The sequence below is a fragment of the Pinus tabuliformis genome, chromosome Q (genome assembly GCF_031772625.1).
Source record: "Pinus tabuliformis cultivar Carrire ecotype Pingquan chromosome Q, CPIR1, whole genome shotgun sequence".
In the NCBI taxonomy this organism is placed as follows: Eukaryota; Viridiplantae; Streptophyta; class Pinopsida; order Pinales; family Pinaceae; genus Pinus; species Pinus tabuliformis.
In genome coordinates this window covers 878981881-879002792 of record NC_142296.1, presented here as the reverse complement: position 1 = coordinate 879002792, position 20912 = coordinate 878981881, and the positions used below count along the sequence as shown (strand labels likewise).

At 38.4% G+C, this 20912-nt stretch overlaps 1 protein-coding gene across 2 annotated transcripts in view; it reads right to left on the bottom strand.

Moving 5' to 3' along the window:
* The window catches only part of LOC149222303 (putative histone-arginine methyltransferase CARM1), a 381165-nt gene that overhangs the window by 266868 nt on the left and 93385 nt on the right, over positions 1-20912 (bottom strand). For both annotated transcript variants that reach the window (XM_089385353.1, XM_089385354.1), the window contains exon 3: positions 18232-18337. In XM_089385353.1, the coding sequence (XP_089241479.1) occupies positions 18232-18337 (106 nt within the window). The remainder of the gene's footprint in view (positions 1-18231; positions 18338-20912) is intronic.

Here is a 20912-nt window from a genome sequence, read left to right as displayed (position 1 = left end):
ATTTTGCACAATTTTTCCAAGGAAAATGACCCAAGCAGTTTCGACTTAGCGACTTAGGACAAATTTCGGCCAGGTTAGTTTGCTAATGGAAGGTGGGGGCTACCCACGTGGGAATTCGAACTAGGCAATTCGAATGGCTTGGAGGGAATTCGAATAGCTGTTGGGGGGGCCACATGAGGCAAAGGATGGCCCACGAAGTCATAAGGAGAAGGAGCCTCTCACTTGGTCATTTATTCACTCTTGTATATAAAATTTTACTTGACTGTTTGCTCGAGCTGCTTAGCCAAGTCAACAGGTTGTTCAGCCACGAATCTCTCAAGCGGGAGATTAAACCTTACCTTTGGGGGACTTTAAGTGCCACCCTAGGAAGGCAATTCCACAACATTTCAAGGAGTTTCGGGGAGTATCTACAGCACAGTCATTCATTTATCTTCAGGGAGTGCGTATTTCTAGGCCAGCAATGAGAACCCGCAGTGAGGAAAGAGTTACCTTGGGCCAGGCATTGGCCGGAAAAGCTAAGAAATCTGAAGGACATCATTGGGCCATCATTTAGGAAGAGTTTTGGGGCAATAGAAGGCGGCAAACAAGTAGTTCGAATTCCAGGCTTAGAGGGCCAGTTCAGGCAATTCGTGGGTCTTGAGGGAAGGAGCTATAGCCCGAAATCTCCGCTAAGAAGGAAGAAGATTCATAGGAGGGATCATCTCAGTGATTTGGGGCATTTTCCAAGAGGTTTTACAGCCTCATTCCAGCAGGCCGAGTTTTGCAATTGCAACTGAGGTTGGGCTCCTTGGGGGTCGAATTTCAGAAGTCTGAACCAGACCAAACCCTTCCTGGGTTTTTCTGGGTTTAGGCCAAGGAGCAAGGAGATGAAATCTCATAATTTTCTAAGCACAGGAAGTAGTGATTCCATTCCTTTGAAGTCAACAAACAGTGCAGTTTTTGGGCAGCACAATCCAATTTTGGTGCAGCAGTTGGGGCAGCCTTCAACTCAACATTCGCTCACCTGGGTTTTGTCATGCTTATCCATTCAGGCAAGCCCAGGTGCACCATTCTATTTTGTCATTGTATTTTCCCTTGAAGAATTAATAAAATGGTTCAACAGTTCTCTATTTCCAGCGTTTTCATGGGTGCTTGATGTAAATTTCGTTTTTATGATTGCTGGATTGTTTGAATGTTGTGTATATCACTTAATTTCTTGTTTAGGAACATTACAAGATGATGGTATGATGACATAACAAGTGAAGCAGATCAAAAGGATAATGTTCTTTCGTTCAAAGGAAGCTATTGCAAGTCTGGATGACTCAAAGGAAAAATGAAGTGTGTATTCTTACATGGGATGTTATGAAAAGTCATATAGTTGCAGACAATATGGATCACTATCTTGGGAAATATGAACAAAGAAAATGATCTCCTCCTCTAAAAAGTTGCAGAAAGGTATAAGTCACACTAAGATGAAATCAACATAATACGTCTTCATATGCAGCATGAGGTAGCTGACTACAATTAAGGAACTCTGATTGGAAGCTTCTGGGAATGAAGTGTGTGAGGGAAGGGAGGAGGAGATCATGAGATATGCAACAATGATAGAAGGCATTCAACATCCGAAACCAAGAAGATTTGACTAAGATATCTCCCGGAAAGATATGAAGACTCTGATGGAAGTCTGAAAAAGATAGAGACCCTTAACAATGGATATCTTTGGGAGATGTGTCAACATGTATTTAGGATGTTGATAACCTACAAGAAGATGTCATGATGAAAGACCATCACAAAGGTAATTTTGATTTAAGTGTTCATTTCTTATTTTTGAACAAATATCTGGATGAGCTTATATAGGACTGCCAAAGGGAAGATCTATGGACGACTTCCAAGAGGACCATATAGAAGGATGTAAGAACCTTCCGAAAAATATGGCATGAAGAAAGCAACATGACATCAAGCAAGGCCAGATGTAGATTGATGGATCACTTTCTGATGAAAGGAATGATGACATAATTTTCTGAGCACAGGAAGCAGTGATTCCAGTCCTTCGAAGTCAACAGACAATGCAGTTTCTGGGTAGCGCAATTCAGTTTTGGTGTAGCAGTTGGGGTAGCCTTCAACTCAGTATTCGCTCATCTGGGTTTTGTCACGCTTGTCCATCGAGGAAAGCCCAGGTGCACCATTTTATTTTGTCATTGTATTTGCCCTTAAAGAATTAATAGAATGGCTCAACAGTTCTCTATTTCCAGCGTTTTCATGGGTGCTTGATGTAAATTTCGTTTTTCTGATTGCTAGATTGTTTGAATGTTGTGTATATCACTTGATTCCCTGTTTAAGATTATTACAGGATGATGGTATGATGACATAACAAGTGAAGCAGATCAAAAGAATAATGCTCTTTCGTTCAAAGGAAGTTGCTGCAAGTCTGGATGACTCAAAGGAAAAATGAGGTATGTATTCTTACATGGGATGTTATGAAAAGTCACATAGTTGCAGACAATATGGATCACTATCTTGGAAACATGATCAACGAAAAGGATCCCCTCCTCTAAAAAGTTGCAGGAAGGTATAAGTCACACTAAGATGAAATCAACATAATACATCCTCATATGAAGCATGAGGTAGCTGACTACAATTAAGGAACTCTGATTGGAAGCCTCTGGGAATGAAGTGTGTGAGGAAAGGGAGGAAGAGATCATGAGATATGCAACAATGATAGAAGGCATTCAACATCTGAAACCAAGAATATTTGACTAGGATATCTCCCGGAAAGACATGAAGACTCTGATGGAAGTCTGAAAAAGATAGAGACCCTTGACAATGGATATCTTTGGGAGATGTGTCAACATGTATTCAGGATGTTGATACCTACAGGAAGATATCATCATGAAAGACCATCACAAAGGTAATTTTGATTTAAGTGTTCATTTCTTATTTTTGAACAAATATCTGGATGAGCTTATACATGACTACCAAAGGGAAGATCTGTGGACAACTTCCAAGAGGACCATATAGAAGGATGTAAGAACCTTCCGAAAAATATGGCATGAAGCAAGGCCAGATGTAGACTGATGGATCACTTTTTGATGAAAGGAATGATGACATGACTGACTCATGGATGAAAGTGATGGATGGTTAGTGCCTTATGAAGAAGTCCAAAAAGATGAAGACTCCATGACATAAGAAATTCATGACATCGAAGAAAGGAGTTTTTCAAGCAATTGGTTGTCCCATCATCTCCACCAGAGGAGTTGTTGAAGGTCCCTATTCTGAGAGGGAGCCTGGAAATTTTCTTTCTTGGAAGAAACTTGGAAATTCCTAAGCCAAGAGGGAGCTTAGGTACATTCCCGTTGTAGGAATTAGTACATTCCTTCATTGGAATAGATATGTCCTCCCTATTTGAGAGGAAGAGATAGGCACATCATTCTGGTCTTCACTTGGGAAGACAGAATGGAGGATTGGGTAATCATTTGGCATTCGATTCTCTCTAAGGATGAGATAGCGCATCCAAGAGAAGAGTGATCGTAGAGGACCGATATTCTTTGAGGACTGGGAATCCAAGATAAGAATAATCCTGATGGAACACATCCTGAGTATCCGAGTAGCGTATGTTTCGGGAGAGACAATGATGAGAGTGTCTATTAATAATTGGTCTCACCAGCATTGAGCTCAGATCTTGTGGAGAGATAGAGTTGTTAGTCAAGGCTTTGCTATGTGACAATTTTGGTGTATATGATGCTATACAAATGAGTTACCAATCTGAATTCTTCTTATAAAATTCTTCAAATTGAGGATGAACAAGTACCATTATGAATACCTCACTAGTTAAGAGGGAGTGTTGAAAAGTGTAACTAGGTTCGGTCTTCATAATGACATGTAATTATGATTTTATGTAATGAGATGTAAAGAACAATAATAAAATTATTGTATTGCTTGCTTCATGGGTTTCATGAGCAAGAGATTTTATTTAGTCAAGACTCCCATTAAGAGTTTTGAGGAATTATTTGTCATATAGTCATAAAATTAGAGAGTCATTGTCATGTAATGAAGTCATGTTACACATTGTAAAAGGTCAAACTTGTCTATGTGAAGTATCCTCCAAGACATTGTCACTTATCCTCTTCAAGTCTGACTGCAACAAAAAAAAGAACTTGCTAGAAGATGTTGGCCTTCCTATCTTTGATCATGTTGGCCTAAGGGACATGAGATGATGTGTATAAGTAGCCACACTCAGCCTCACTTAGAGGCAAGCAATTCGACAAGCAATTCGCTGAAGAGAAGTGCAAAGAAGGGATAGTGAAGGAAGGTTTCTTCTCGGTATAGCAAAGGAAGGTTTCTTCTCGGTATAACAAAGGAAGGTTTCTTTTGGGGATAGCAAAGCAAGGATTCTTCTAGGGTCAGCGAAGGAAGGATTCTTCTTGGGTTCTTGTGTTGGGTCATATACTCTCCCACGCGTGAAAGTAGAAGGACTAAAGGCATCAAGAGAAGATCGAAGTAGAACTTATTGTTGTATTGAAGTAACCTTGTTTGGGCATAAAATCTCGCAGAAGGAAGCCAAGGACAAACACTATAGGTCTCTCTCTTAAGGAGACTAGTCTAGGGTTTCTAGGGTTTCTGATCTAGAGACCGAGATTATCCAGATAAGCCGAGAAGAGCAGTGTGAAGGATGCAGACCGAGTTTCTCTAGAGGAAGCCGAGAAGAACAGTTCAAGATTAAGAAGGAAGTCAAGAAAGGGAAGAGGCGGAACATCAAGGTTAGTGACAAGGTTCTTGAGAGTATACTAGAGTCAAGGATCTTTGTCATGGTCTTGGTACTCACCAATTGAAGATCTATAAGAAGAATTTTGATCGGGTTTTCCTCTCAAGAGGTGAGAGGTTTTGGCCCTGGCTGACAAGCCTACATACTGTGTCACTTGTCTTCTATTGTGCATATTGGTAATTGTCTACATGAAATGAACACAATAATAATATAACGAAGAGAAGACTATAAATGAGAAGTAAAAGTATATCACAAGCAATTATCAAGCAGAGAAATCTTTTAACTTCTTTTGCCCTAGATTTCTCAACAATTTCAACCTCTAAAGGGGGTGACATATCCATGGTACATCCCTCAAATGGTAGGTGGCAAATGATATAATAATGGAGCGGAGTGGGGATGAGGGGAATCAACCAGACCTGTGTCAGGGTACAAGGGTAGTTGTAATATGGGAAGCCCACACTTGGGTATTTGAGTGTAGGAGGGAGCAAATGATGGTACATGAGTTAACCTAGCCTTTGTTTTTCCACCCCTCTTCATATGCCTTTTGCCTTTGACTGATTTTTCTTCATAACTACTCGTGGCTCCAAGGGATGAGAGCATGATGTGTAACATGTAGCAGTGGATACCCCCTTAAGGTGGGGCAATTCATTGCCCACGAGGGGTTGGGACAATCATTGGTTCCTTAATGATGGGGGGGGCTCATTTAGGGCCCATAGGATCCAGGGTGATGGCCATGGGTAAGGGATAGAGCTCATGTTTGGCTTTTGCCCATATGATAAATTTGTATGTCCCAGCCATATTTTGCATTTTGTGGTACATTTCCTCTTGAGAATGGCCAAATTATGCTTTTTATTTTCTTTTTAGTTGCATCAACCTCTGGGGCATCATTCCAGGCCCAACCCAAGGTGTGGACAAGGGGAAGGGGAGGCTAACCCTATGTGGACCCAGTGGAGACATGAGGACCTAGATGGGATAATAACTGAATGGAAGGGGAGTGATGTAGGTGGTATGGTGAAGCGGGAACAAGCAACCAAAATCGAGATTTCCCACGTAGTGCCAACCCTGAAACCAATGGCCATTAAAGGAGATCCCATGGGACTAGGATACAAGGGTAACCACGAAATCGAGCAGTGGAGACAAAAACACAGGCCTCACCCACTCTTTCCGTTGAATCCCTCCACCAATCCATGCCCCAAAGCACCCATGAAAAGTAAACAAAATTACTCAACCAAACCAATGAACAGTCATACCTTTGGAATCAGAGGCCCACTTTCAAATATACACTCATAACAGATGGGCAAGGAACCACATGGTTGCCTCAAGTGGCGAAGAAAATAGCACATCGAGCTATCTAGTGGCTGCAAGGGGTTGTTGGCTGCCAGTGGAGGACCATCCAGGAGAAAAAAAAAAATCTCCTATGCATACTACCCACAAGTGGTGGGTAACAGGAGCAATCACTCCCTGCCTTTAAAAATCACTCTCAGAGTTATGGAGAGCGATATAGAAGCGATTGCTCCTATCACTCCCTAGAAACCAGGGAGTGAAACTTTTTTACCATGAGTGCACTCCCGAAATCCACTCCCAAACGTGAGCGAATAGGGAGCACGCTCCTAGTGTCGCTCCCCTAGCACTTCCAATCAGAGCGTGCTTCAAGAGCGGATTCAAAGGGGGGAGAAGGCGCTCACCCGCAACCCTGTTCACAAGTAGCATCTATTGATCATTTTTCACACCTAGGCTTATTACAATAAACAAAAGCATTTTTGGTGGCCAAGTAAAGGAAAGATTACTAGCAAAATATAAAATGCATATCATGATAACCATACCTAACTTGTTGCTCTAAACTGCACCGATCCTTTTGCTCTCAATCACCATTACATGGCAAAGTAAATATCAATGAAAACTTATATACCATGCTTCATTGTGCAAGAATGGCCAATACAATGACTTACATAATAGGCTCTCTAGGCAATATATAGGGTAAAACATCTAATTTCACTGAAAAGCTACCTCCAGAGCACCATGATTTTAAGGCATTCAAAAGATCCAAGGCTTCAAGGGTTTCCTGCAAACATCAACAAAAATCTGTTTCTGGAAAATACCCATTTGTTTTTGACATGGCAGATCATTTCAGGTAGCTTTGATATATGGGAAATTAAATTGAACAATTTCAAGGTCTAGGCTTTGGATAAAACTGAGCATGTTAAATAGATCAAATTTTAGGAACAGAATGACCACTTAATTGGGGCACACATGTGAACAGAACTCAGTTTCAACTTTCTAACCATTCTTCTGCCACCTCTATACACAATATCCAGCAGTTCCAATGCACCTATTTAGAAATTCAGCCCTTCAGAGATTGGATAGTCATAATTGGGTATTCTTGCCAATATTAACCACAAAAGACTCTAATCTATCAAAGGCAAACAGAAGCTATTACCAATGTAATACATTATGATCCGAAGAATTATTATACAATATATATTACAGATCAGACTTTATCTATCCCTTTCCCTATGTATTCTCTTGCACTATAATATCCTAGCATTCCATAATTTCTTAGGCTTTCTATTTACCATTGGAACAGCTCAACATTAATTCCACCTTCTAACTCTAATATTTTCTTTTCCTATTTCTAGACTATGTTACGTGAAACGCTATCCTGGGCAGTGTACCAGTATCAGAAACATACCAAAACTCAGCTGAAACTTCCCCGAAATGCCATCAGTTGTACCATATAGCGTTTCACAATTCTGAAACATCATATGTTGTGGCCTGCGATGTTTCAACTTTCAGTGATGTTTTGGCACAAAAAAGCAGTGTTTCGACGAGTAAGGTGGCTGTTTTGTGCCTGCTCAAGCGGTCAAGAAGGGCATGGGTCGCTTCTATGGCCCAAAAATGCTTATTTCAACAATTTTCATAAATTTTATTTCACTCCTAATTTAATTTCATTAAAAAAAATTACACTTATAGTCCTCCCTTGCTGTGCTCGATACTAGTGGTGATGCAAGTCGAAATGGAAGTACTAGTAGAATTGCCTCTTCTGTTGAACAACCATCTTGCTATATTTTTGCTGATGAGGATGAAGATTGTTATGATTAGTAATATATAATCAATATTTGTCTTTAGTTCATGTTTTATTTCAGTTTTGGTGCATATAGCCTCATCCATAAAAGCTAATTTTGGAATTTTGCATCATGTAACCATCTATGAGAGTTAATATAGACTTGGTTTTCCCTCTAGATTGTCATTTATGTGTCTCATTCTTTCTTTTCTTGAAAGATAATGTGCTACTAACTTATTTGTAATATATATATATATGACGCTTCTCCCAACATTTTGGGCGATGTTTCCATTTTTCAGGGGTGACGTTTCCAGCCGTACCCATTTTGGAAACTTCTAGATTTTTCGGCATTTTGTACGACTTAGTTCCTAGACGAGTGTCCATTCCACTATTAAGTTTGTCTCCATCGTGCCATCATTGTTTGTAATCATCATCTAAAAGAGAATATGGACTGAATTTCAATTTCATTAAAATGTATGCTACATCAACCAGCAAATGGTATGAAAGGCTTATATTTGATGGAACATCCAATTATACGAAGTTAAGGAGAAAAGTTGAGGAAATATCCAACATGAGGTAGATAATAAGATAATTTTATGAATGTCCAACAAATAGCCACTAAAGTAGGTCAATGGGACTGCCAAATACAATGACATCAATGCAAAGATGCTCCTATAAAAATCAAGATGCAGAAAGTAAAGTGTTGATCTAAGCTAGAGCTAGAGAACCAAATTCTGGAAGTGGAGATAATTATATTAATTTCCAACGAATGACCACAAAGGTAGGTCAATGGGACTGTTGAGTACAATGATGTCAATGCAAAGTAGCAACAAAATGTCTCCTATATAAATAACAAAAGGTAAACATGGAAAACCGCTCAAATTCAAGTGCAAGGGGGGGATGGCAATAATAATAATGCCAAAGAATCAAGGTCTGCAAGAGCTAGCTCCCCTAACATCCAAGGCTGAGTGTAGAACACAAAAGACAAAATACCATTTGGAAGAGGACGTGGAGTAGCATCTATACTACATACTACATTGTAGCCTGGAAGGGATTAATCGTCGTTGGGGCCTACGTGATTATGTTTGGACTGGTATCAGATATGGATTATCAATGTCCCTGAGGCCTCTGAGATGCTTGGATAGTCACACACTCGTCTGAAATCGAAATCGAAGCCACTACCCATATGTCCCTTGGTGCCCCTAGCAAATGGGAGCACCGTAAAAAAGGAAGTGATCATTAAAGTGCACGCTTACCTAGGAGGTGGTTGAAGAGTATGGGAACAAAGCCCGAGGGACTCCTACATGTATAAGGTCAAGCATCTCTAGTAAAGGCATCTAAAAAAGATAGAAAGAGTTTGTAACTCCTTGAATAGACAATCATACCACCCTAAAAACATGTAATAGATGGGGCATCAAAAGACGAAATGTTGTTCTACAATGACCTTTCAAAAATGGCACAACTAACATATCCTATCCAATGAAGATCGTGCTTCACCTCCACTCGAACCCTATGCAAGCCTACTATGATCTAGCCCAGAGAAATCCAAAGAGCATGTGTCCAATGATGGTGTATGTATGGAGGCTAGACAATTATTCTATCCCTCAACTCCATAAATACTTAGTTAATCTGTAAATTGTCATGTATATTCCACTAGAATAGTTTGCCACCACCTCTTGCAATAACTTACAATCTCTTCTTACGTAGTATTTTACTTCATATTTCAGAATTAATATCATTAGCTTAGCACGCAGCATACTTAAATTCATTGGAACTAAAATAAATGAAGCTAAGCACATAACACAACATCAACACAATGAACATAAGATGTACCTTGGAAAATTCCAACTAGGTGAGACCTATGCTCTTGCTCTTTTCTTCTCAGCTATGATATGCAAGTACAAGGAAATCCCACTCACTAGGGTGTTACAAATGACATTGTGGTTTCAATGGCTACTACAAGATCTTCTACTTACTCTATTATGCTTCAATATTCCACTCCTAGATACTCTACTAAACTATGGAACAATAAACAATATAATGAGAATTGAGCCCCTTCTTTTCCTAGCAACACGGTATTTAACATGGCCAGATAGTCATCTAGGGTTAAGATTAGGGTTTCTCCATGCCTCAACCTCTAACTAGCGTTAGAGTTTTGGACCCTCTAAAATTTTCTTGAAAGTTCACGTGTCAATAAGGGAAGCTAATGTGGTATCGACTCAAACCATGGTGGTTAATGAGATTAGTCAACTTGCTAGAGGCATAACTTTTGCATATGAACTCGAATTGAGGTGCTCTTCACATTGTTGGAAAACTCTCAATGTGTACGATGTTGCGAAAAAGCTAAAATGTTTTGACACTAAAAACATTTGTTTAAGGTCTCAAACATACCTTGGAAGATTTTGTACTCCAAATCACCAAAGAGAGACCTACCCCTAGATAGGCGCTAAAAGCTAATAGATCCAAATTTTCCCCAATAAAGTATCAAATAGATGACATTATATAATGATCCATTTTGGGTCATACCTCCCCATTGCAAGAGTCTCTTGATCCCCAAAAGCATTTATTGAAGGAGGTGAGGAAATTCTTCCTCTAGTGTCAGGTCCTTCCTTCTAGATAGTCACGTTGCACTCACTTGAGATCCTCACCCGATTATTCTAATAGACAAACATCTATGTTGAGTTTTCTCTGTTTGGCCCTAGATGCTAGGAGTGGGGGTTCTAGTGGACCAGGATCGCCCCTTACCACTGTTTCTAGATCGCCTCTACATTATTTAGAGTTGACCATCTAGGTTTTTAGATTAGACTACTATTTTACTTGTGTCTTGTTTTTACATAGGTGCCTCTTTAGCATTCCCACTTTAAGTAGACATCATTCTACCTAAACACATTCCATTGACCTACTTCAATGGTCATTTGTTGGACATTAATAAATTTATCTTATATTATTTGGCCATGTTAAATATTGTTCTTCTAGGAAAAGAAGGGGTTCGACCACAAAAATGTAATCATTGCATTACATAAACCAAAAGGCATTATCAACCATTTATATAGACCTTTCCTAGTCATGAAAGTTGTGATCCACGAGTCTTCTTCTTTACCTCATACCTAGTAGTATCTTGATTTTAAATCCAACTTGGTGAAGTACTTGGCATGATGCAATTGATCTAGCCCTTAGGAAAAGTGTATCAGTTCTTGAGTGTAATCTTATTCAAAGCTCTATCACCAATACACATTCTCAAAATTCGACCCCCCTTGGATACTAAGATGATAGGTGACCTAAAGGATGAGGTGGTTGGTCAAATTACTACATGCTACAATAGTTGTTACAATTGTTTCTTCACTTCAACTACTTCCACAATGGCTTGAGAATAACTACATCTCATACTCCACATCCCTCTTTTGTGTCACCCTTTAGGCTCCTAGAACACCGACAAGCATACCTACAAAAGCTCCTCTAACAAAAATTTCTTCTCTTTAAACCCTCAAATGATGCCTTTACTTCTACCAATTCATATCCTTGTTGATTATCTCCTAAGAAGAGTAATACAAGCATCCTACTAGAACAGTTCAATTCCTTAGATTGGTTAGCACCTACAAAAGGATTATTGGATTTACCTTTGTATGCATTGAAGATGGACTTCCCATCCTTAATCAGGCGAGACTAATTTGCTCCCTTCATGAAGATTGGTACTACATCTAACTCCATGTCATAAATATGGTTTACACTTAGATCAAATTTGAGCTTACACTACTTAGTTCCCCTGAGATCTAGCTCTTTATTTAGCCATTACAATGGATATAGGCGAGACCGGTCATGAACTTCCAATCCAAGCGTGTTAACTAAATCTTCTACTATGAGGCTGCCTCGTGAATCAAAATCAAATAGTGACATGGATCTTAACATCAACGAGTACATCAACAGGTTTAGTCATCTCCTTCAACTCCTTGGCATGGAGACCACTGAGATTCACCTCCTATATTATAGTGTAGAAAGTGTTTGACTTTGGTCCCTGGGAGGCATTGTTCCAAGGCTCAAAAGACCTTATCTCCCACTTTATTTAGGATCTATATCGATGAGTTGGATACTTCCTACATGACCACATCCATGAAGGAGATGGGTGGCTTCTCCACCAAGAGTTGCAAAGATATTTAAATGCCTTGGGCCTTTATTGGGAACTTCTTCAATGGACGACCAACCTAGTATAACCAAAGCCATGATCTTCCATAGGTTGAGGAAGACCATCTTGGATCATCATTCTTTTTCCAAGTGGAGGAGATTGAGATCAATGTTGCAAAAGTCTCAATAAAATCGGAAATTCTCGAGTTTTTAGGAGCACTGATTTTATCGACAAAGTTTTTTATTTGAAAAACGCTCAACTTAATTGTAAAAGTTGCGATTTTTCCCGAGTCAATGGAAAACATCACAGATTGTTGGAGGGGCAACTTAAATTATCCTTTGATGTTTTTTGGGGACTATTTTGCATGTTCAACAACGTGTTACGAGCTTTGATGAGTACCAAAGTGTTTCTAGGTGCCAAAGAGGAGGAGAAAAGATAGTTTTTTCCAATTGTGATTGATTTTTGATAGCTTTTTCAAATTGTGATTGATTTTTCTCCACCATTCAATGAGTTCTCTCTCGCAGCCCTACTGAAGAAGTCGATCATCTTCTTAGGGAAAGTGAGGGTTAGAGTCTAAGCATATCACAGAATGAAAGAAGAACAGTGTTTGACAGTTTGTGGCACAAAGTTAGTGGGCTACCTGTAGCTGTATACAAACCTACAGCAAGTCGATTCAAGGCATCAAGTAGCCCAGGGAGGATCCTCTCAAGAATCAAGGTTGTGGTTGACTGACAGTGAGGAGCCAAGGGACAAATCAGGGGCCAAATAACAGTGTAGATTAGTTGGTGTGATAATTACAGTTTGTAAGTTTGGAAACTATATCTGTGTTGTTGGAAAAAATGTGGAATTTGCAAATCTGATAATTACTCGTTGAATTGGCTCTACTTATAATCTGCGAAGCATGGGTTCATGAACCCATCCCTGGTTCTCGTCCCCACAAACCGGATGCTGGAATAGGTACCTCTCAAACGAACCCGAAAGAACCCGGTGCGGCTTATAAGAACCTTGTACTTTGTAAACACGAGATGTGTTTGTTCCATGGAGTGGGTGTGTCAAACCCTGATAACGGGTTCTTGGCGGGTTTGTCAGAGGCACGAGGGCAATAAAAATTATTTTTTTATGAAATAAAAACCCACATTTTAACTAAAAACCCCACCCGCATTTCAGTTCTTTCATTGTTCTTTGCATTCACCATTGGAATTTCGCACAGGTCCAGACAGCAGCGCAACGAGAGAAGGTTTGACTGTTCAACAACTGGTAGCATTGTTGAAGTTTGTGGTCACTCGTGTTACTGTGTTGGGTGCAGCAGGTATTTCTTTTAAGTTCTATACTACCATATCTCTTGAATAATTGGAAAGCATAGTAAAGCTCTTTGATGTAACAATACATGGAATTAAACATATATTTTTGTTGTTTTGAATACCACTGCACAGTGCATACGAAACCCACCATAACCAAATTCCCCAATAATGAAACAAAGACATTTTGAAAATGGACAAAAAGAGTGCTCAGTCTTGATTATACCACTTTGTTCGTTTGGATGGCAATGCATAGTGCTTACAAATTCAACATAACCCCACTTCCACCACAATGACGCACAGAGATTTTGAACATGGGCAGTAAGAATACTTAAAATTAAACATATCATTTTGATGTTTGGATAGGCATACAAAACTACTATTACCCATTTTCCCAACAATGAAGCACAGAGATTTTGTAAATGGGTTGTAGGAATACTTAGAATTAACCATAAAATTTTGTTGTTTTGGACAACACTTCATACAAAACTTAGAAGCAATGGCACAGCCAAGTTTCCAGAAAAATGAAAGATAGATGTAGTCAATGGCTTGAAAGGCACTCTTGATTCTTTAATTTCTGAGACAATATGTGATAGGTACTTAGTTACAAAACAGTAAGATCACAAATGATCTTTGTTTACAAATACAGAGAGGCTACAAAAGATAAAGCAAATTTCACTTACAAAATATTTTGATACACAGTTGCCTGCATCTAAGTGTTTGGCAAACCATGGAAGTTCCATGTTTTACTCAATAATATTTTCAATTTCGTTGTGGCTTTGATATGTTGATATTTTTCTAACGTTTATAGTCTTATACTGCCTTTTTTTAAATTTAAACTTTAAACTTTAATCTTTTGATTTTCAGTCTTCGGATTTTCAATTTTCTAATGTCCTTGCTTTCAGATTTGGCATTTTGGTTAACTTCCAAAATCAAAAATGTCTTCATCAAATCCACAATATCCAATCTGGAAATATGTGGAAAGGCTATTATTATAATTATTCAACATCTTTTTTTATTCAATGTTCATTGAATCATAAATCATTATAGATGTTAGATTGAAAGATCCCAATTTATTTATTTATTTTTTGATTTCTTGATAAACTGTAGGCATATTTTTTGGATGTCATGAGCAATGCATTCTTTGAATAATGCACTAAAAGACATCAGGAAAATTGAATGGATCCAGATGTTAATTGATAATGGCCACAAAATTCAGATGTTTATATGCAACCACCACCATTCACAAGCCATTTACCGCAAGCATGCCAAAATGGAGCTTCTTAAACCAGCAGATACTAGATTTGCAACTTACTACATTTTGCTTAGACGGCTTGTGGAGATGGAGGAGGCTTTAGCTGCCACAGTTATTAGTGACATGTGGGACCAGTGGAGGCTATCTTCCTCAGACGCAGCTCTAGAGGTGAAGAGGTTGATTTTGGATGATCATTTTTGGGCTTATATCAAATTTGTTGTGGAATTTATAGAGACAATTTGTGATATGTTTTGCTATGCAGACACAGATGGCCAATGTTTAGGTGAGATTTACGAGAACATGAACTCTATGTGCGAGAAGATCCAATCCATCACAGATAGGAAAGATCCTACTTTATGGCCACAGTTGAAATCATTTATATATGGGCGATGGAATAAACTAAACACCCCACTTCACATGGCAGCCTATGCAGTTAACCCAAAATGGTATGATCCCACCATAGAAAGAAGGCCTCCTTCCCAAGATAGACAGGTGGTGAAAGGGTTTAAGACAGCTATTAAAAAAAACTATGGTTCTACAAAAGAGGCCTCCGATATACGAACTCAATTTGCCCAATTTTCACAAGGCCGAGGTATCTTTGGTTCACATGATGCTTTGACTGATAGGCGCTAGAAGAAGGATCCAATTGATCGATGGTGTCTTCATGGTGTTGATGCCCCTGAGTTGCAACAATTTGCGTTATGATTACTTGGACAGGTAGCTAGTTTCTCATCTTGTTTTTGTATTATTTAATCAATTTAATTTACATACTTAACATTATCTTGACTCTTCTCCTAACAATTTTCCATTAACGGTTTTCCATACAATTACTTGGGCAAGTAGCTAGTTCCTCAGCTTGTAAGAGGAATTGGAGCACATATGTTTTCATCCATTCATTGAAGAGAAACAGGTTGGTATCAAAGAAGGCTGAGAACTTAGTATACATTCATAGTACACTTCATCTCATATCACGTAAAGACCCGGGGTATAGGGAGGGTCCATTCAAGAGAGGGGACCAATACACAAATGATGCTACATGTGTGGACAAGGAGATACAGCCAAATGGTCTTATTGAGCTACCTCCAGTTACTATGGATGAGCAGGAGGCTCAAGATGGGAGTGATCCCTCTCTAAAGAGCGTGTTAACTGAAGATCTTAGTCATGTTGATGACATGGATATTGATGACATGGCTTAAGGAAGCCTATTCTTATTCATTGTTCAGTTTCACTTTTTTTGGAATTTTGAAAATCTGAAATTTTTATAGACTATTTCATGTTTGGAAATGCCTTAAGGCAAATTTTGAATATAGTATGACAATGGATATTTACTTTAATATATATGATTCTAATATCTATTATCATGATTCACATCAATAAGTAAATTGCAATTTCCACTTGATATCAAATTTGAAATTTCAAAGTGAATGTTCATGTTTAAGTCTTTAAATGATTTATTTTTCTTGTTGTAAGTTGGAAGATTTCAAAATTTATATATATTACAATTTATAAAATATATAATATATATAAATTATAATATACCCCCAATGAACCCGTGTACACTTTCAAAAAGTGACGCACCTGTCCCTGTCCCTGTCCCTGTCCCTGAACCCACGTTTGTGCAATCAATGATCATCATTGTTTTATAGATTGAAAAAGTACTCCAATTATTATTATAAAATACACTCCCTTATTAGAAACTCTAACCCAGAATCTCACCCCAAGAGTAATTTCTTAAGAGGGATATCACAGAAATTTGCAAAGAGCATATTAACATCTATTGGACAACCGTCGATCTGGCAGTAGGTCATGCATTTGTTGAATGTTCAAATGAACTAAAAGTTGAAATTGCTCAGGCTTACAAAGCTGCAATTTTAGAATCTAATTAGTAGTACTTTTACTCTTATGAATTTAGAATTTAAACTTCAACTTTTACACTGTAATAAGTTAATAACTCATAAGACTTAAGTTTGATTTTTAATGCTTTGGACCTTGGGAATGTATGTTTAGATTTGTTTCTTGACAATGCACAAAGTACAATGATGATTAGACAACATTATTATATTATATGATATATCCAAGCTTAATATTAATAGCTCACTTTAATTTTGTGTTTGCCTTCATAATTTCAATTTCAATTTCACAGCTAGATCTAATTTCTACGTCAACGTTCTTTGTTTACTAAATATCTTATTTGAATTTCAAGTTATTTGAATTTGGCAACTTCCCAATCTAGTATTTGGTTGTCATTTATTAACATGATTTTCTTAAATAGCTCAATGTTTAATATGTTTTATATTTACCTTTCATGTTCATGTCATATGATGAATTGAAAAAAAATAATCAATACATTATACATATAGATATATATATATATATATATATATATATATATATCATTGCCATCCCCAACCTGTTGTTCACGGAAAAATCTGGGGGTGCACTCTGGCTGGAAACTCATCCCCCCATACCCAAAGCCAAAGCCAATGCATCATATAAAATATCTTATCAGTAAACACCAATGTATTTGAAAACTTTTTTGAAGGTAGTTGAGAACTTGAGATGTACATTTGTTTTATCCTCAACTATCGTGATTTTTTGGGAGGTAGATGCAATTGTCTTTTAAATAAAGATTTCAAGTGAGCTGATCATGAGAATCACTGAGTTAAATGAATTGCATACTAGATACATCCTTCAAGTTCCTGTTGATTCAGAAAACAATTGATTAGTGCAGTTTGAAGAGGAGAGCTTGATAGCCTACCTATAGAATTTGAAAACCTCCAGAGTAATTGGATTTGTATTAGAGACACACACCATCAAGCTTGCAGTTGAATGTTTACCTTAGTTTTTCCCATGTATACAAGATGCATCAACCTTTGACAGTAGAAGAGGCAACAAAAATCTCACCTCTTTAGAAGACTACTAGACAAACATTAAAACCATAAAATGGCAGAAAAGCCCCATTGTGGCATATTTTTCTTATGATGACAACATTCAATGTTCAGGGAAGACATCCATTAATTAACAATGCTTCTAAAATGATTAGTTCTTTAGCTTGTGTTGGTTATTGTGCTCCTGACCATATATATCACTTTCCCTAGCTTATGCTTGTTTTATTTCTCTTTTCAAAATGGAATGGCCATCCTTTGTGCAGTCCCTAAGTATAATGAACTTCCAATTTCTTTTCTAATTCATTAGTTCTCATCATATATATTCACTGATCGAGTTTCTCTCTCACCACCTCTCAATATATCAAGGGGATATGCAAGACATCTCCCATGCTTTAGTAATGGTGGAAACTTTGATCAACCTAGAGGACACAGAACAATAATAGCACCAACTTGCAAACATCTCGAATATGCTGCATGTTAACACCGAAGTTCTTTTCTATGTAGAAGTCCCTCTCTAATTTATGTTGATTTATAGTCTGGTGACATAAATGGTTTATGAATTTTGGTCAATCTTCCGCAACTCTTTTTCAAGTAGTCCTCAAAGAGAATATGTAGGATGCATCTCCCTCTTCCTATTGTCCACACTGAGTTCCCATAATAGGAATTCCAAATTTATATACCTCAAGATACTACATTTCTGGCATATGATCAACCTCACCAGATGTACATTGTATACAATATCAAACTCCTGAATCTGAATCACCATAAGCACCCCATCGCTTTAACGTGGGAAAACTGTAAACACTGGACCAAGGTTACATAATTTAAAAAATAAAAAGAGCTTTTCAAGAACCTATAAACAACATACCAGCTCCTGCAACAGATGTATCTGTATTCCACTCCTGAACAGTCAAACCAAATGAAAAGACTGCTGCTTCTGTTGGGAATTGAATCGTAATGGCTCGACAGATGCTCTGGTGCAGAAACATAATAGAAAAATTACTACAAAATGCTACATCACAATAAATATAACAACAAAACTATGATGACCGTTGCGAATCCTAATCCTGTTTGGAAAATGTACAACAAATCATGGACAAATCTATAGGCTTTTCCATGACCATTTAAAGTTTATCCTTGTTAAAACACTGGAATTATAATCCTCAGAAGATCAAATATGTAAATAAATGGACAGTTAAAATGGTGACGATAAACAAGAAACAACAAAATATGAGTTCTTCGAAGCATGAAAATGATCTAAGAGAATCTGAAAACCTGCTAATAAAATATATGGAAAAATAAAACACTGTACATCAGCTTACAGATTATAAAGGTAAAGCATTAAGAAAGAGGTGGAAAAATACAAAAATCCTGTTAGAGCAAGTATACATCTTAACAAAATAATATTAAACAAAAAGCAAGCAACAATACATGCTCCCTAAACAAATTTTCATACACAGTGGAATAGCAACAGTCACAATTCTTGGAAATAAGAACCTCAACTTTATTGTGATCAACTGAAAAAAGGAACAGCCAAAAAATATTTTAGCATATAAAACAGTAGAAAAAGGAAAACCAGGAATGCATAATTGACACAATGCAAACAAATCAACTCACAGTGAAGCCATACTGAACACTAGCACAATATTCTCTCATTTTATTATACAATGATCCAGATTATGTTGAGAACAAAATCAAAGATAGCAATAACCCTGAAAAGAAACAAAGAGATTCATGAGAAACAAATTCCATTAATGAAACAATAGTGAAAAACAATGTACAAGCAAAATGGCTAGAATACCGGTAGCTATCTCTGAGAAGAGTGTGTGTGCTAAGTTCATTTGCGAAAAGCCCATAAAAATAGTTGTACAAGGGAAAAATGGGGCCTTGCTGAGTCCATAATTTTTCATTCATTCCTCCATTTTAGATTGTCTTTGTAATATCCCTTCCAATAATAATCTGCTAAGTGTCTTTCTCAATTTTTGTAAATTATGGATGGGGAAAATTTTGGATACAAACCTAGGAAAAGCAGGTGGACATTAATTCATTTAATGTTGCATGGTAATGGAGGCCCCAAACATTAGACAAAGGGAATATTAATCACATAGGGGGAGGAGAGAGATCCACATTCAGTAGTAAGAGTTTCTAGGGATTGAGCCTGCATCATCTTGCCTAGGACTACGCAGTCATTTGTGGGGGCCGAGTGTGGGGAAGCCTTGAGAGGGAAGATTTGTGCATGTATACATAGTGTCGGGTTAAACCATAGACGACCCATGGCTCAAGGGGGATTTAATATGCACGAATTCTTGATCTAGTTGATGAAGGTGTCGAACCAGATCTATCCTCTTCCTTACAGAAGAGACACTAGATATGCTCAGGTTGTGGGGGCGCAGCCATCTACACACGATTGTGGGGAGCAAGTAGATACTCCCAGTGTGACACAGGGGTCACCCGTGTTGGAGACTCCCTTGACCGTGTTGGTTGACATCTTAGCAGAGAGAGTAGAGCATACCCCAATAGCGACATCCGTTGAGGTGGTGATCAGCGTCATGTCCGAGTTTTTGGGTGATAGCAGCACACAGCAGATGGGTGAGGTGCTAGGAGATACAAAGGTATTGGACGATCCCCGCACACAGCAGTGTCATCAGTTTCAGGCCGGCCTCTAGCATTAAAAAGGAAGGCAGCATCAGTACGAGAGGCTATTTTGCTGCAGAACGAGGAGCTGGAGGGCATGAGAGTGGTTTGAGCCGAGTCAGCGACCAAGTTGGATCACATTGGGGAACAGTTGGATTCCCTAATGGTACAGTTAGAAGGCACATTGGAGAGTCACAGCAGCCTTATTCACGCATACATAGACGGGGATAGCAGCATTGTTGGGTCACCTTTGCCCATTGGAGAGAGAGATGAAGTTACCTGGTCAGATCTCATGTGTTGACCCGGATAGCGATATGAGTCGTTCAGAGTTGCACAAGGTGCAGCATCTGCATGTTGGGGTTGTTCTATGTGCAGGAGTTTATCCATTCGATCCCTCTTTTGAGGTTGGATGGCGAGAAATTTTGAGTTGATACCTGGTGGAGTGGGCTATGGAGATGGTGGTGGACCTAGGTGTAGCTCAGCAGGACCTTCCAGGCACTAGGGATACCAAAATCCCAGAGTGGCATTGGGATTCGAGTGGGACTACCAATCATTTCCCAGGTATGTCGATTGACTACGACCTGGATGGTACAGTTGACCTAGCAGTTGAGTGCGAACATTCGCTAGGGGAGTTTTGGTCAGCACTAGTGGCCAACCAATTTATAGACAAACACCTTGGGTTGTCTTGGTATGACGATTGTACACAGGATCCTAGTATTGAGGGTTGTCAAGTATGATTCAGTGGCACATCTAGGACCCTGGCACATTTTGCAGTGACAGTGGGGAGCAACATCTAGAAAGGATGTTTGTTTAGGCATTGCTCGAGGACAAGTAATTTTTGGCGGGGAGGATTGTAATATCCCTTCTAATAAAAATCTGCTAAGTGCTTTTCTGAATTTTTGTAAATTATGGATG